At 40.7% G+C, this 19,189-nt stretch overlaps 1 protein-coding gene across 1 annotated transcript in view; it reads right to left on the reverse strand.

The window, feature by feature from the left end:
- CD40LG (CD40 ligand) overlaps positions 1-15,617 on the reverse strand; it is a 41,666-nt gene extending 26,049 nt beyond the window's left edge. Inside the window, exons 1-2 of the mRNA XM_083160590.1 lie at positions 15,424-15,617; positions 12,817-12,954 (exon numbers count right to left, since the gene is read on the reverse strand). Coding sequence (XP_083016716.1) covers positions 12,817-12,954; positions 15,424-15,573 — 288 coding nt within the window. The 5' untranslated portion in view covers positions 15,574-15,617. The remainder of the gene's footprint in view (positions 1-12,816; positions 12,955-15,423) is intronic.
- Between the last annotated feature and the right edge of the window lie 3,572 nt (positions 15,618-19,189).

The following is a 19,189-nucleotide window of genomic DNA, read 5'->3' on the forward strand; positions in this document are numbered from 1 at the left end:
ATATTAAATGTTCTGGGGGAATCCTCGCTGCCAGATGACAGAGAGGATTCCCCCAAACAGCAAGGCCCATGGCTAATGCAGGGAGCCCGCTGCATTTAGCTGTGAGTCTCGCTGTTTAAGCGATGGCATACGGCGATTCCCTCTTGCGTTTTAAAAATCATTTAATACCATTCAAAATTCAACCCGTTTAACCCCCAAGGGACACGTTTCAAGCCATAGAAATAGAGCAATTCACACTGCCTAAAAAACGGCTTTAAAACGTGTAGGACTCTGCTTTTTAACCGTGTTGAAATACCGGTTATCTTTAACCGGTAAAACAACTTTGGCACTTTCACATTGCAGCCTTAAACGTTTTAAAATGGGAAAAAAACGGCAATATACCGTTTTAAAAGTGCAATGTGAAAGGGGTATTAGTGTAGCTGAGCATGAAAACTAATCTAAGTAGATCAGAGTGTAGATTAATGCTGACACATTGGGGAAAGAGGTTGAGTTTAATAATATACTGAAACATCCAACAGACGATAGTAAATCTTCAAAGTGTCCATATTAAGTTGGAACAGCATTTTTCATTCATTGCCTTCCCTAATACGAGCCTGATTGTATGTTTGCCAGATTTCCAAACCTGGTAAAGATTTCAGCTATCCGCAAATGTTCCAATCATTTGGAAATCAGAGGCAAGGGCTATTACCTACAGTAACTGTTATAAGATTGAGTGTTTGATGGTCAATGCATGGTTAGTATTAAAATTTAACTTTTAATGATGTCAATAAAATAAAGCCATTAGAGGTGAAATAAGGATTACATACATGACTAACAAATACATTAAACAATGATTAAAATACACGTGCTGTGTGTGTGTCTATTTATTGATGTGTTATCTGTTTGTGACTACTTCTGTTTTGGTGAGGCGATTACCTCATATAATCGTACACTTGGTACACAATTTGCTGTACCCACAATTGTGGTGCACCATATAGTGGTTGGGTTATATTTCTCAACAGTCGTATGGGTGACCGGGCATTAAATCATGTCTGGTTCCTCTATTACTTTACGACTTATGTTCTATATTAGGGACTACTGAACTCCCGAGAGTTGGTATCAGAATGGGATTTATGCAGGATGAGGCATGGATTTTAGAGGTACAGAATAAAAAATATCCTGATATTTAGCACGTAGTCTAAGCTTGGTCGATTGGGCAGGCAGATAAAATTCTGTATCCTGCGTGACTAGAGATTTGGCAGGTTTTTGTGCTGCACACCGGAATAGTTGAGATTAGTAAAAATTGCGTGGGCGATCCGGCAGTGTGTATGCCAGGGGATCCCTCTATTCAATTTTATTCACATCAGTGTATATTATATTCTAAATGGAGCAAATTCCATACATCGATTGGGTTGTTTCTCATGGAACATATAATTTTGATAGGTGCAGCCAATAGATGCAATCATATAACCTGCACAAATGTAAAAAGAAAATTGTGTGGGTGATCTGGTAGTGTGAATACTAACCAGATCCCTCTATGATGTTATAATGATAACTTCACAAGCCGAATGACTACGTCTGTATGTCGCACACCTCAGTCCAATTATGGTAATAAGCCACAAGTATTCATTCCGAAATTCATCATATGCAATGGGCTAATTTACCGCCTGCTTGCAGCAGGAAATAGTCCAATAAATCATGCAATATCGTTAGGGTAATCTGACGATCTGTGGACAAATTCCACTATTTGAGTAGCAATTTTTGCATAGAAATATCAAGAGCTCGTTAATCCTGCGCAATATTGCTTGGGTAATCTGACAGTATATATGCAGATTCCACTATTGAAGTAGCAATATTTGTATAGGGATATACACAGAGTTCAAGTAGTTACTTTTGTGCCAATTTATAAATGAGGTTATATGCCGCCACAATCTGTAACATTCTACTCCCAATGTTCACTGGAGGATATTTGGCCGGTCACATATACATATGTCACTTAGTACGGGCAGTAAAGATGTTTATTAGTCATTCAATATCAGGGATCGAGTCAAGAAAACAACACAGTAAGTTCCGTACTCGTCTAGCAGGAATAACTTGACTCTTATACTAGTGTGGATCGTATGGTGTGTATGCCACCACAACCCGTCAAACCTCTTCTTCGCAATGTACACTAAGTAGTGTTAAATTAGCTGGGTATATACTTGACACATTGAAGATTGGATGTGCGCAGACAGGTCTTTGCTAATACAACAGAGTAAAGAGTATGTTTTATGCGTGCGGTGCATTTGCCGCTACAATCTCTCACACCCCGCTCACACACATATACATATGTCACTTAGTACGGGCAGTGAAGATGTTTATTAGTCATTCAATATCAAGGATCGAGTCAAGAAAACAACACAGTAAGTTCCGTACTCATCTAGCAAAAATAGCTTGACTCTTATACTTGTGTGGATCGTGTGGTGTGTATGCCACCACAACCCGTCAAACCTCTTCTTCGCAATGTACACTAAGTAGTGTTAAATTAGCTAGGTATATACTTGGCACATTGAAAATTAGATATGCGCGGACAGGTATTTGCTAATACAACAGAGTAAAGAGTATGTTTATGCGTGCGGTGCATTTGCCGCTACGATCTCTCACACCCCGCTCACGATGCCTACCAAATATTAAGGTGGCAGGATAGTTTAATATTTCAAAATTGCCCAATAGTGAGAAAACGACCCGCATGAATATCAGAACTAATTCTCTTTACTATATGTACGATAAGTGCACTCAGCATCCTCACATAAAGACTGCTCACTCCCAATTTTCTCACTATTGGGCAATTTTGAAATATTAAACTATCCTGCCACCTTAATATTTGGTAGGCATCGTGAGCGGGGTGTGAGAGATCGTAGCGGCAAATGCACCGCACGCATAAACATACTCTTTACTCTGTTGTATTAGCAAATACCTGTCCGCGCATATCTAATTTTCAATGTGCCAAGTATATACCTAGCTAATTTAACACTACTTAGTGTACATTGCGAAGAAGAGGTTTGACGGGTTGTGGTGGCATACACACCACACGATCCACACAAGTATAAGAGTCAAGCTATTTTTGCTAGATGAGTACGGAACTTACTGTGTTGTTTTCTTGACTCGATCCTTGATATTGAATGACTAATAAACATCTTCACTGCCCGTACTAAGTGACATATGTATATGTGTGTGAGCGGGGTGTGAGAGATTGTAGCGGCAAATGCACCGCACGCATAAAACATACTCTTTACTCTGTTGTATTAGCAAAGACCTGTCTGCGCACATCCAATCTTCAATGTGTCAAGTATATACCCAGCTAATTTAACACTACTTAGTGTACATTGCGAAGAAGAGGTTTGACGGGTTGTGGTGGCATACACACCATACGATCCACACTAGTATAAGAGTCAAGTTATTCCTGCTAGACGAGTACGGAACTTACTGTGTTGTTTTCTTGACTCGATCCCTGATATTGAATGACTAATAAACATCTTTACTGCCCGTACTAAGTGACATATGTATATGTGACCGGCCAAATATCCTCCAGTGAACATTGGGAGTAGAATGTTACAGATTGTGGCGGCATATAACCTCATTTATAAATTGGCACAAAAGTAACTACTTGAACTCTGTGTATATCCCTATACAAATATTGCTACTTCAATAGTGGAATCTGCATATATACTGTCAGATTACCCAAGCAATATTGCGCAGGATTAACGAGCTCTTGATATTTCTATGCAAAAATTGCTACTCAAATAGTGGAATTTGTCCACAGATCGTCAGATTACCCTAACGATATTGCATGATTTATTGGACTATTTCCTGCTGCAAGCAGGCGGTAAATTAGCCCATTGCATATGATGAATTTCGGAATGAATACTTGTGGCTTATTACCATAATTGGACTGAGGTGTGCGACATACAGACGTAGTCATTCGGCTTGTGAAGTTATCATTATAACATCATAGAGGGATCTGGTTAGTATTCACACTACCAGATCACCCACACAATTTTCTTTTTACATTTGTGCAGGTTATATGATTGCATCTATTGGCTGCACCTATCAAAATTATATGTTCCATGAGAAACAACCCAATCGATGTATGGAATTTGCTCCATTTAGAATATAATATACACTGATGTGAATAAAATTGAATAGAGGGATCCCCTGGCATACACACTGCCGGATCGCCCACGCAATTTTTACTAATCTCAACTATTCCGGTGTGCAGCACAAAAACCTGCCAAATCTCTAGTCACGCAGGATACAGAATTTTATCTGCCTGCCCAATCGACCAAGCTTAGACTACGTGCTAAATATCAGGATATTTTTTATTCTGTACCTCTAAAATCCATGCCTCATCCTGCATAAATCCCATTCTGATACCAACTCTCGGGAGTTCAGTAGTCCCTAATATAGAACATAAGTCGTAAAGTAATAGAGGAACCAGACATGATTTAATGCCCGGTCACCCATACGACTGTTGAGAAATATAACCCAACCACTATATGGTGCACCACAATTGTGGGTACAGCAAATTGTGTACCAAGTGTACGATTATATGAGGTAATCGCCTCACCAAAACAGAAGTAGTCACAAACAGATAACACATCAATAAATAGACACACACACAGCACGTGTATTTTAATCATTGTTTAATGTATTTGTTAGTCATGTATGTAATCCTTATTTCACCTCTAATGGCTTTATTTTATTGACATCATTAAAAGTTAAATTTTAATACTAACAATTTATCCTCCTTAGTGCGCCAGCAACAAAGACAATCCTTTTCTTTTTTGCTTCCTGTATTGACCATTATTGTCTTTGGCAGCACCCCCAGTTATACACCAATTGCAATTTCCACACGGCAACTTAATATTGGGGACATCTTATCTACCATTACATATTAATCTTGTGCAGAACTACATCCCTATCCTCTTTTCCCTTTAAGTATTTATGGTCAATGCATGGGCAAGGCAAGCCACCGATCATGCTGATGCCGTAACCAGCTGCTCTTGCTATTCACATCAGATGTTCCTAAATATATCCATTCATCACTTTGGGATTTTTGAATTCTGTTCCAGGTGACAGCTGTGACTAGGCAAATGTCTAGTCAGGAGTCACTAATAAGACTATGACAGATATCTCTATCTGACATATATATACTGGCAGATGGTCAATTAGTCCAGTGATATCACTCAGGTGCTCGCAATGGAGGGGTAATTCTGAGTAAGAAAAACACACTATGGGCCTGATTCTGGTTGACCCGGTAATCTGCGAAGATCGCAGCTTACCGAGTGCCAGAGTGCCCGCCCCAGCGAAACACACCCCCCTGCTGCCATTGCAAGGGGATGTGTTATGGCAACCATCAAATTATTTCTCCTGGGCTCTCAAATATAAGTCAGTGTAGACTGACTTATATTTGCAAGTGCCAGGATGAAGACAAGGCCGGCGGCTGACATCAGGTGATGTCAGCCGCCTGCCCCGGCACACTTTGTCCCACCTGCATTTGCATGGGAACGCCTAGCATTTTCCTGGGGATGCCCACAAAACACTGGGTGTTCCCATGTCCCAGCGCCACCACTAGGCAGCCTTAGGCATTTGCCTAGGGCGCCGGCCACTGGAGGGCGGTACTTGGGAACCCCCCTCATGGAGCAAGTGGATAGGTAGTTCCACAGCAGCGCCCGCACTGTCCCCTACCCCCTTTAAGCCAGGTCCGCTGCTTTTGGAGAGCGCATCGGCGCCCTCACCATCCCCACACCCTGCCCCTATAGTTGGAGACAGTGTCTCTGCAGCGGTGGCCGCATCCCCTCCCCTTCCCCTTCCTCCGCCGCAACTCTACTCCCCTTGGCCGCATCACCTCCCCCTCCCGGAGCAGGTGAGCGGCGGGGGGCTCCAGTCCCCCCGTACATAGCACCGGCCCTGCCACCACCACCACCAGGTGCCTGTCCTGGGCAAAGTACGCGCCCCCCTGGCTCAGGGCAGGGAACAGGTCGAGCAGCTCCCGGGTCTCCCGCAGCACGTGCTTGGCTGGCTCTAACGGTGGACTGCGCCCTCCCGATAAGCTGAAGGATGGGAATGCGGGGCACCTTGCAAAGTCTCCCCCATGTGCAGCAGACAGTGAGCGGCGGATTGTGTGCAGTCCCCCCCCCGGAGCAGGTGAGCGGTGAGTGGCCGGCGGGTGAGCGGTGAGCGGCAGGCGGGCGGGCGGCAGGGCACTCCCCTCTGCCTGGGGCGGTGCCGTACCTGGCACCGGCCCTGGTCCCAGCGCCGCCACCGCCCCGTCCTACCCATCCCTAAAAATCCCTGCTCACACAAATGCGCATACACAAACCCCGACCCGGGGCAGGGGCCGATTTCAGTTCACTGGAAGTGAATCAGTATCGTCCCCAGCACCCTGATTGAACAGTAACAATAAATAAATCCTTTATGGTAACAGAATTCAGAGATCTTGGTTAAATATATTTGTGCAAATGTATGAAGAAGCCCTCAAGCCATAGTCAAGGCTTCATTGTGTAAATCTTATATAGGATTTATATCTTGCTACTGACATCATTCAGGTTGCTGGGGGGGGGGGGGGGGGGGGGGGGGGGGGCGACGACAAATTCTTACTCAGATATCTCTATCTCTCAGGAGCCCGAAAAATGAGGAATGAATGAAGACATTGTATAGGTCTTTCTTCATGCGATGGTGACAGTTTTGTTGCTCTTCTCCCGTTTCATTAATCTCACTGTGATTGGTTGATTATAAAGACAGAGCTGCTTATTCACCTGATCGCATCCAACCCAGACATTATCAGCGACTGATTCCATTTTTCTCCAGGCTTAGGAAACTAATGCAAACTCCAAGCTGGGATAAATCAATCTTCTCACTCTAGCTGCCATATTGTTTCTTCCTTTGATGAGAGAAAGTGATACTCGATCCCACATATTCAGAACAATACTGCTCAATGACAGCACTGTTAATGATAATGGCAGACTGAGAGAAATGCTGCTGTAAGAATACGACGAAGTACAAGGTCTGGAAATTGCTTCTGAGATGTTCAGTACAGCGCAAAGAAAAATAAGCACCCAGCATCAGATTTGGCAAAATGTAATGTACTTTTAGGACATTATGCCCACAGACAAAGTGAAGCAGTTGGTTTGCATATAAACAGATGAGCGGCAGAAGTGTCTGTCTAGGTTACAGATCCGCTGTTACATGTCACTTGAGAAAAACCATTTACGTTACAGCTTACATTACTGTAAGAGTCTTTTGACTACCTAGTGCTTTGCTATTTTTAGCATTAAATCGTGCATCTGTCTGGGCATAGCGGACATTTTTAAAGGAACTATAAGCTAAACTGATTATGGAGTTTGATGTTCTCTTATAGGGGGTTATTCTAGTTCATTCTTTCTGACAAAATCCTTCTTAGATGGACAAAACCATGTGCACTGCGGGTGGGGCAGATGTAACTTGTGCAGAGAGAATTAGATTTGGGTGGGGTTTTTCTTCAAAGTGAGATCTATATTGCAGTGTAAAATCATGCAGTCAGTATTTTCCCTGCACAGAAACAAAATAACTCACCCAAATCTAATTCGATCTGCACATGTTACATCTGCCCCCCTGCAGTGCACATGGTTTTGTCCATCTAAGAAGGATTTTGTCAGAAAGAATGAACTAGAATAAACCCAATAGTGTTTTTTTAACGCATGTTTAAAAAATTAAAGCATAAAAGCCAATTTTATGTTTTTCTTTTCTAATAATTTGAAATCTGTGAGTCTAGGCCAAAGCTATTTTCAAAATTAGGAGACAATTTGGGATATTCTTTGCTCCATTCATTTCTTAAGCCGGATGCATGCTACACTATTTACTCCAGGAGCGATAGCCTTAACGATTCCCGCCGAATTCCCAGGAAACTATATAGTACATACACACTGAACAATATCGTTCACTGACGTGCAATTGCTCGTACATGCAACTGACGTGCAAATGCTCGTAAATACAATTGCTCGTACATGCAATTGCTGACAATATAGACCATATGAACGGCATGTATGGAGGACATTGTTCATGATCTGTGGGAGGCGGGAGCACACATCATTAAAAATATTGAGCGTGCACACTGGACAATATTACAAATGATATTGGTTAGAAGCGTCAAAATGAGTGATATTGTTAAAAATACATGTATATGGGGCTTTAGGACTGCCTAAGGCTATCTAGGCTATAAACAAACATATGCACAAACATACCAACTCTATGGGTAGCACTAATAGGGCTAGATATCATTTGTAGTAGAATGGAAAGTGATAATCCATTTAGACTGAAGGAAAAAAATTATACAAATTTGGATTCTAACAATACAATAGAATTGTGTTAACTGTAGATGACTAGACTTCCCCAGCAACAAAATTAAATACAGTTTTAAAGAGTTTTTATTTTTTAATAAAGCTAAATTTCAAGGGGAAGGGGAGATTTACAATGGTCCAGGAGAGGCTGATATAGGAGGACTTCTGGGGGGACTTCCACCTAGCTGACAGCCGCGTTTTACAGCTCTCCACAACCCAGGCATCTGACGGAGGTACCCACCGGAGAACCTGGGAGAGGCACCCCGAGAGACAACCAGGAAGTGCCGGGAAATAAGCAACGGGTAGGGAGATGGACAAACCCGGCCTCCTGCCGACACAGACCCTGGAAGCACTGGGCACTGATACAAGTGCCGTGTAGCAACGACAAGCCGGGTCCGCCATATTGGAGGAGGCACGCAGTTAACCTGCTTCATCTAAAGTGTCTTAGACACAGGCGGACGACAAGGCAGACTCCAAGGTGCTGGGGGAACTAGAGAGGAAAATACTGGAGAAATGCGCAGTGGCCCTACTCTACCTAAAAGCACCAGATCTGTGGACAGACCTTAAGGCAGACTCCTAGGTGCCGGGGAAACCAGAGACAGTGGAGGTTGCAGCTAAGTACCCCATGCTGGCAAAAGAAGGAGGGCATTGGGACACTGACTCCCATAATTGTATACCCCAGCTATAAGTGGAAGGTGCCAAACGGAAAGAGGAAAAGAAACAAGGTAAAAGACTCTTTTTTTGTGTACCCAGAGGACATACACATAGAAGTCACAGACCAGAAACTGGAGATCACATATAACAGGTATAACAAACATAAAGCATTCCCCATATATCCTCAGGCAGGTGGCAGATGTCTGGTGGAGTAGAGGGGAACAAAGATAGACAGTTAATATCGACAGCTAAGCTGGGACCTGTAGTGCTCCAGAAGAAGCCAATAAGTCTGTGAGAGATTTACCTGTATCATCTTAAAACTTCAAATTACCCTAAATTGCTGATATTACCTGATAAACAACATTGGTCACAGGCAGGTGGCAGATGCTTGGTGGAACAAACGGGAATAGAGAGAGACAACTAATATCAGCAGCTAACCTGGTTCCTGTAGTGCTCCAGAAGAAGATAATAGAACTGTGAAAGATTACCTGTATTGTCTTAAAACTTCAAGCTACTTTAAAGTGTGGACATTATCTGATACGATACTCTATATTGGGCACAAGAAGGTGGCAGATGCTGGGTGCAATAAATATCAAATCACTTTAAAGTGTGTCATTATCAGATACCCTATATCATTCACAGGCAGGTGGCAGAACTGGGACCTATAGTGTTCCAGAAGAAGATAAGGGGACTGTGAGAGACTTACCTGTATTACCTTCAAAATATTAAACTACTTTAAAGCATGGATACTAGCAGACACCCTATAGTGGTTACAAGCAGGTGGCAGATGCCTGGTGCAATAGAAGGGAACAGAGATACAGTAGATAGTCAACATTGACAACTAAGCTGAGACCTGGAGTGTTCCAGAGGAAGTTAATGGGACTGAGAGAAAGTTACCTGTATTATTAAATTAATAATAATAATAATAATAATAATAATAAAAAAAAACGATCAAACCACCTTAAAGTGAAGACACTATCAGAAGGGAAGTAAAGAATATCATTTAAAGACCCCCTTATACCTAACAGGCGCAACTAATAAAAAGAGTGCTAAGATGGAGAAATACATGGCAAAAGTCCCAAAAGCTCCTAGAGGATCTCAGGCTCAAAAAGACAAAGGGAAAAATGATAAATCAATAGTTTCTACCCCAATGTCAGCCCCTAACTCACCTAGTAATGTCAGTACGTCAGAATCTTTGGAGGAGACCCTACATACTACATTAACAGCAGCACAGAGGGCCAAATAAATTTTAGACATACTATCACCATTATTGGATGTTAAATTAGCCCAGTTGACGGAGGCAATAAGCAAAGTAATAGAACAAACTTCACAACATTCAGCAAGATTGACTGAAGCAGAATAAAGGATCTCCGCATTAGAAGACAACCTTAAAATAAGTAATACACAAGTACAAATACGAGAAAAATACCATCACAGCACCAATGGGTAAGATGGAGGAACTGGAGAATAGGAGCATAAGAAGTAACTTGAGACTCATCGGACTTCCTGAGAGTGTGAAAAATAGAGATCTAATGGCAATTGTTTCAGAGTGGTTACCAAATAAACTCTGCCTGACAAACAATGTAGCTATTTTGGCAGAACGAGCACACCGAATAGGGCCTGAACATCAAAATATACAACAGCGCCCTAGACCGGTGGTCTTCAAGTTGCTCAACTATTTAGACAACGTAAAAATCATGAATGCATACCACAACAATGTTGAAATAAAATATGAGTCCTCTCGTTTGCTCCTGTTCCAAGACTTTTCTTATCAAGTCTCTAACAAGAGGCGTGAATATTCAGAAGTATGCAAGGAACTCTTTACAAATAACATACGGTTTGTGCTCCTCTATTCAGCTAAATTGCGAGTGAATCATGAAGGAAGGACACATTTTTTGACAACCTAGAGGCGGCCAAAAACTTTTTACATTCACTTAAAACCACAACAACACGGTTCCAAAGAGACTGACAAGACTGGTTACAAGTCTTGAATAGCTTTAAGATGTAATTATGATGGTTTGTGAGTTATAAACTTATTGGAGCTAGGTCTAAAATATTCAGTAAAAGTCAATGCCTCTATGTATAGAAAGAGGTGGAAATATGGGTATTTGGAGGGATTAAAGGGGTTGTTAAAAATGTTCATATTAATTAACAGTGGAAATAAGGCTTTTCAAAAACTGAATTTCTTTACACAGTGGGTAATAATTGGTTCCTCACAAATGGGAAAAATTGACAGTTTACAACAACAGCAACATTTGATGCTGTTCTTGTTTCAATTAAAATATAAAAATATTGGCGGAAATAACATGTATGTGCTTTGTCTAGGTCAGGCATGTCAAAACTCTGGCCCTCCAGCTGTTGTAAAACTACACATCCCAGCATGCCATAGTTTTACATTCCCTAATCGCAAAACTGTGGCAAAGCATGATGGGACTTGTAGTTTCACAAAAGCTGGAGGGCCATAGTTTGGACATGCCTGGTCTAGGTAGTACACTTCGAGCTCCTTATCACAACAAAAATAGGTTGATTTTGAAGATAATAGAGATGGCCTTCCTCCTACTCGCTGGGATAGGAGGAGACCAAGAATATTTGAAAATGTTTTCTTTTGTCCCCCTAGACCTAAGAATGGGATGACCCCTCAAGAACCCAGAGTGCAGGAGACCTCGGTGAGGACTAACCTCACCCTGGTATCCTGGAACGTAAATGGGTTAAATACACCACGCAAAAGTTTTAAAAGTTTTAACCCATCTAAAAAAAATATAAATCTGACGTGATGGTTCTTCAAGAGACTCATTTGAAGGCATCAGATCTGAATGTTTTAAAAGATACATGGGTGGGGGAATGTAGATCGGCTGCTTTCCTGACTAAATCTCGAGGAGTGTTGATTGCCTTTAGGAAAACGCTCAATTATTCAATACTATCAGAGTGTTTTTAAAAGTAAAAATAGAAAATACTCTATAAACATTAGCATGTGTTTATGCCCCTCCAGGAAACAATTGACAATTCTTTTCAGACTTGTACACAAAAGTACAGGGGTGGAAGGAGGGTACACTGATTGTTGGAGGAGACCTCAATGCGATTTTGGATGTCCAGCTTGATATAAAAACAGTAATGGATAAGAACAAGGAAAAAGGGAAAGAGACAGATACCTCCAACTTTGGCTATGCTCCTGGATACACTACATCTAATAGATCCCTGCTGATTTTTAAACCCTGACGCTAGAGAGTACATATTTTTCTCTCACCCCCATAATTCTTTTTTAAGGTTAGATTATTGGCTAGTGGAAGACATTATGCTCCATAAAGTAGAAGAAACAAACATATTTGATATTTTAATTTCTGATCATGCCCCTATTAAGGTGCGTCTGGATAAAGCTAAATTTCAAAATAGAACAAATAGCAGATGAGGCCCCTTGAAGTTGTTTAATATTTGTGGTATATTGGTTTCTCTTCTATTTGAATCAGAAAATGAAACACCACTCCCCCCTACCCCCCCCCCCCCCCCCACACACACATACACACTCACGCTTACACTTAAGAGTCTTCTATACAGGCATGTGAAGGTTATGTATTTATGCCTCATTTGCACTCAGAGGAACATCGATTCTACCCACAAACTAACCTTAAAAAAATCCACCTTGAATACTTTATATTTAGACACAATAACCTTTTTAAATAATTGAAGTATTTATTCCACTTGCAAATGGAAAGGATAAAACACATGCACACACACACACACACACACACACACACACACACTATGCAAGAGACATACTGCATTTGCACACCACCTCAGTAACACCGGTCTGCACGCCAACACAAAGTACCTCAGAGATCAAGTTGCGGAATTTGGCTATAACCTCCTTGCAGTTCAGTAACGTAGAGTCTATGTTTCCTCCTTTCAGACATTTCTGTATTGTTCTCAGGAATAAATAATCCTCATGTAGGTCCATTTCCTCTTCAATCTTTGCAAAAATAAAAAATAAATGTTATTCAATTTGGAAAAAAAATCTTATATAACTGGATCCATAGTAACAGGGAGACTTCATGTGATGAAGTCATCCATTTTGTTGTACACTAGGTCAAGTCACAGCCCATGGATTGGAATTTATTTTGCAGCCATTTTACCTCAAAATGGCTAATTACACTTTATGATATTACAGAACACAACCTTATATTACTAGACACCTAGTAGTTTTTAGTAGATGTCAGAAAAAATAGATAATATTGAAGCAAACTATGTGCCAATCATGTTGGCACCCTGGTCAGCATTTCACCACATTGATAGAAAACATTGGACTCAGTCAATGTTAATAAGACGACAAATGTCAAAAATAAGTGATATATTTTACTCATGCTAATAGCAGCACTGCATAATAGAGTTATTCCTATAAGGTATGAATCAGAAGCCACTAACTGACAATTGTTTGTTGATATAAAAGTATTCTGTTTAAGTTGCATAAAGATTTTTATCAATACATATTAGAAATTGTTTATTTTGCAAAGAAAAATCTTGCAACACTTTTTTTTTTAATCTAGGCACAAATTAGTTTGTAGAACTGGTCATACTGTACAACGCAAATAACTGTAATGACATAATTTATATGTATTTATACAAAGTCTTGTGATTATTAATTATGCTTTGATTGCCGCATCATCAGTCTGTATATCCGCACCATCTGTTTATATATCTATAATAATAACAACACATATAAGATTAAATATAAATTTAAGACATTAAAAAAAAGTGCCAATGAAGAAACTCCTAACTGCCATGTAACAGGCTGTGTTTAAAAAATGATAGAAGCTGGTTGGTTGGTAGATTATCTTTGTTGACTGTATCTCTCTCCAAGTACATGGAGATAACTTCTACCAGGCAATGATCTCGTTCTTCATTTGTATATCAGTTCTTGGGGAAAGTGTTAAATAAATATACATTAAAAAAAATAATGACCCTTTGCTAAATATGCTTTGCTGATTTTTTAAATGTGCTCTATACAGTACATCTTTCATGCATCTCTGATTAAATGACATTGATTACTAAATTGACTCTGAGTGTCTTTATACTCTTGTAATGACATTGGCATCCTCTTAAACAGCTAATAAAGTTGGTCCTAGAGTAGTTGGTCCTAGAGTAGTGAATGAGATTAACTATCTTCATTAAAAAACATGTTTTATCCTTTAGTTGTCCTCTATGATAAAGGCATTGAAATTATTATAATAATAAATGTAATTAATCTTATTTTGTAAAAGCACATAGCAATTACTCTAATGTTAGCAATCAAATGTACATTTAAATGCGCCAAATGTGACCCTTTCCTGCTCACAGTCACTATCCCTAATATGAATTTTATTAATTAAATATATATATATATATATATATATAGATAGATAGATAGATAGATAGATAGATAGACAAAAAAGGACGCACTCTCCAGGTTTTAAGTAAATGCAAATAAAATCAGCTGTGTATTTGGAAGTTCATATGCAACAAGACATATTTGTATACTCAACGTAATATTAGCGTTTCAGTCCATAGAGGACCTTCATCAGGAGTTTCACAGCAAATGCATCAATCCAATAGTAAGGCACAGCGTGGACCACACAGTAGGAACCTGCTGTGTGGTCCACGCTGTGCCTTACTACTGGATTGATGCATTTGCTGTGAAACTCCTGATGAAAGTCCTCTATGGACTGAAACGCTAATATTACGTTGAGTATACACTTAGTTCTGGATGGCACCCTGGGAGTTGCCTTTAGGTTGGATGGAGTGCGATCTTGTACTACACAATTATATATATATATATATATATATATATTTTCCAAATGTGTGGATCACACTCTCCTCCAATATTATTGCAACTGCCGTGGTGTCAGCTCAGGTGTCCCAGATTACTCCAGTAGACCAATATAACTTGCAGAAAAAATATGAGGACACTCACCGGACTTCTGGTTTGGATATCAAATTCTTTTTAATCCATTTCCATCAAATATACCTTAAAGAGCAATGTGCATATATTTATGGGCCATGGGCCACTGTTATGCACATTGCACTTTAAGATATATTTATACCTTTTTTGACTGTCGACCTTCCCATTGTTGACCTAATGCTTGTGTCGACCTTTATAGTGGTCACCCTAACGTATGCTGACCTTCATAGTCTTGACTTAGTGACCGTATCTCTTTAGCAATGCATGGCTAATTTTACTTAATTTACTCAGAAATCTTTGAAATCACATTTATTAATTGCAACCTTTATAAAGTCAAAAAGGTGAAAAAAAGGCTTAAAGCTTATTCGTTTGGTTAATTCAAATAAAGGTCAATTTCCATTTCATTTTCATTTTTCTCATTCAAATGCATGACCTGATTAGTTTTGCAAAGAGTTTGTACTTTAGAACTTGGCTCTATTGTTGAGGGTTCCTTTTGGATCTTACCTTATCTAATTTGGTGTGAAAATATACCCCAAAAATGCATGTTCCAATGATCTGTGCAAGAACAGAAAAAGTAAACATCCATATAGAGATTTTCATGATTGAGCAGGACGGTTCTTGTCTGGATGGACTTTGGTGGTAAGTATTAATCATTCTGCAGTCTTTGAGTTACGTCCTCTTCTTGTAGTTGGATCCGCAGTGAGACAAACTGATGCAGGTTAAAGACAGCACCTAGAAGTAACTTCTGAGAACTTTTGTACTTCCTGGAATATATTGTTTGTAGCTTGTAGTATGACGTGTTGCGTGGTTTCAGCACATCAGAATACTTTGCTTATATTCCACAGGTTCTCGAAGAAAATTTCACACCTGTAACTTTTTTTTCTGTGGAAATGTCCAGTTTGTTAGACATTTCATGTGATCAAGAAAATCCACTTACTTGTCTTTCCAATGAAGGGACCATTTCCTGATCACTCATTTTTTTTTTCAGTTCTAATTATAGCTTTTTGGACAGTTTCACTTATAAAATATTTGCCCCAAAAAGACAAAGCCTATGGGGAATAATTAATGTGGTAGGATGAATATTACATACACTATTACACAATTACAAAGTGGAGATTGCCATACATTATTTCCTACACCTGATGATGCCACCAACCCCCACCCCACTGAGCCTATGAGTGACTTGTTAGAAGAGTTTATAGTATGGGAAACAGGGTGCATCCATAAATAGTATCGACAAATTATAATTTGTAAACTATTTAAAAATCAAAATGATATGTAGGAACTGTATTACCCCAAAGTCAATTGTAGGCATATTGAAGCAAGTAAAAAAGGCTCTGTAACAGCAACAATGGTGGCAATACAATGTATGAATGCAGTCATCCTCAACCCAGTATGGATATTCATGTTCAACGTAATAATGTGCAGCTTCAAATGACAGGTGGCATTGTGTTGTCAACACTGTCAATGGGCAACAGTTTAGAATCCACCACAATGCCAGCGAGAGATGATATAGAGCAGCAAGTCCTACTTTCTGTTCAGTGACAAAATCATACTAACCAATGGGAAGATATATAGTAGCATCATATATATCCAACAAACCAACCCCTAATTCTTCATCTCTAATATCTTCAACCTACCTACAATAGCAGAAAATGGACCTTATACAAGTGACTTTGCCTCTCCAGCTACTCATATGTGGGCTTCTCTTTCACCCACACCCTAGATACAGCAGCCATCATGGTGCACTGAAATGCACCTTCAACGCCATCCCCCATAAAGCCTCTCTCCTCTTCTTCTCCACTGAGGCCCATACTATCCACCTATTCCATCCTGTCCACCTTTTTATTGTCACTAAAATGGTCCATTTGGTCCTGTCTCCCAATTCCATGACACCTACTCCGCCTAGTTCCCCCCTTTTCACTCCATTGACCTTCCTTCTTCATCCCCAGGGTTAGGGGGGAAAGCCTAGTCAATAATCTATCCAACCCTGTTACCCCCAAACTTCTCACCTCTGTACTGCATCTGACTTCAACAACTCCACCTCACTCTTTGGGCCAAATGTAATATGGTGTGAGAATCAGAAAGTGAGACATTTTGGGAGAGTTTTGCCATTTTATTTAAAGCGGCAATCAATTACAAAAATCGACCTGTTTTTTCAGTGTAAATTATTGCTGCTTAAAAAAAAAGGGAAAAATTCTCCCAAAATCTCTCTCTTACTGAATGCCTCTGGAGAAAACCATGCGCTCTTATAGACTTCCTCTATTTCAAGCTCATGCTCTGCTCTCTCATATAACAGTCTTATTTCAAGGCCCTCCTTTCTCTCTGCCTTCTAATCGTATCTGTCAGTTTGTGTCCTCATATTCTCTTCTTATTCCCAACTCCGCTCATCCTGTATTCACTGCACCTGACTTTACCATCCACTTCATCTAGAAAAAAGATAATTCACCAGATTTAAACTCTTAAAGCTACGCCACTGTCCACCCTGAGTGGTACAACAAGTGTAGAGCAAATAGTACTCCTGAGTGTAAAACAGGCCCTTTAATTCTCACTGGGAGAGGTGAATAGGAACACACAATCAACAAGTCAATATTATTGGTAGAAGGATGGCTAGTAAATAGACTAGTGATTTATTGTTGGATAATCAATTCAAATATGCAGATAAGAGGTGAATGTGTGATACTCAGTGCACACAGGAATTAAAGTCTTACACACTTGGTGAAGGGGATAGGGGTCACTATTTTGGTTACACTAATACCCCTTTTCCACTAGCAAAAATAACCAGGGTTTTTTGCTGGTGGACATGCAAAGTCCCAGGGACTCCAACCCAGGTAGTTACCTGGGTTTGAGCAGGGGCAAAGGAAACTTTAACCCAGGTCGATGCAACCCGGGTCCTGTTCCCTGCATTACAAAGCCGCTTCTGGGAGATGCTCTCATCTCCCAGCCCTGGCCCGGCCCCACCTCCAAATGACTTCACCCACCACCTTTATGTTGGGTTGGGGTACCAGTGGGAAAGGGTTTGCAAGTCGTGTCGCACCCGGGTACAAAATCAAGGAGATATTAGTGGGTGAAGAACACTAATAGTTTTTCTTTTGTATCATCACTCTGTCATACCAGACAGAAAACAGCTGTAAATGGGTTATTATAGGTCTAAACAACTGGCCCCTACCTTAGAACACAGTCTAGGATTGGGCAAAACTAAAACCAGCCACATTTCAACAACTGAGACTGATGATTTTCTGAAGCCTTCTATGAGAACCCGGCTACTGCAGTACCACTCTTGGCCATTGTGAGCAGTGTAGAGAACTGCTCTTCTCTTGACTGAAATTGTCACTCTTACTAAAATCACCACTATGCAGCTCCTTTTTGTCATAGTTTAAGGTTCATACATCTAAAACTTCCTCAGCAAATGCTCTATGAATTCGTGAAAACCACATCAAAATCCGTCAAAGGCATATATTCAATGCCGTGGGCGAGCGGTGACTGCGAGCAGGACTTTTTGCTCGCAGTCACCGCTCACCCTGTCAGTATTCAACTGACCCCCCCTCATTCGCAAATTCCCCCTCGCTCCGTTTTTTGAGCGAGGGGGAATTTGCGAATGTGCCTCCAAAAGCTGCGAGAGCCGAGGCTAAATACAGCGAGTTTGCTGCACTAGCCGCGGCTCTCGCAGTTTAGGGGAATCCTCGCAGTTTTGTGACTGCGAGGATTCCCCCGGAACGTTGCATAGTGCGAGCGGCCGGCGTGGGGGTTAAACTGCGAGGATCACTGGTTTTCTGTGATCCTCGCAGTTTAACCCCCTCGCCGGCCGCTCGCATCGGCATTGAATACTGGCCAAACTGTTCTTGAGATTAGCCTGAATGAACAGACAGAGAGATTATCAGGAACTTTATTTTATATAGAGAGATTACAGTTATCAAGTGAATTTACAAAATATTTTTTAGTTCTACTCTAAACACGTTTATGGAAGTAAAGAGTGACTTAACTAATGTTATATACCTCCCAACATTATAAGAAGCCAAAGCGGGACTTATGCATGCGCCGAAGGGGGCGTAAATGGGTGGCAAGGGGCCGTGGCCTACAAATCACTTCACTCCCGGGAGGCCATGCCCCGGTTTGCCGCTGCGGCAGTCCTAAAACAGCCTTGTTATCCTTTGGAATAGTCTCCTTTGGTGCTCTCTGAATAAAATCTGCTACTGTTCATGATAAGAAATATGGTTTACATACCCGGTCCCTATATATTTCAGCCACAAACTGTACCTTTAAGATGAAT

The sequence above is a fragment of the Crinia signifera genome, chromosome 9 (genome assembly GCF_055691185.1).
Source record: "Crinia signifera chromosome 9, ASM5569118v1, whole genome shotgun sequence".
Taxonomy (NCBI): domain Eukaryota; kingdom Metazoa; phylum Chordata; class Amphibia; order Anura; family Myobatrachidae; genus Crinia; species Crinia signifera.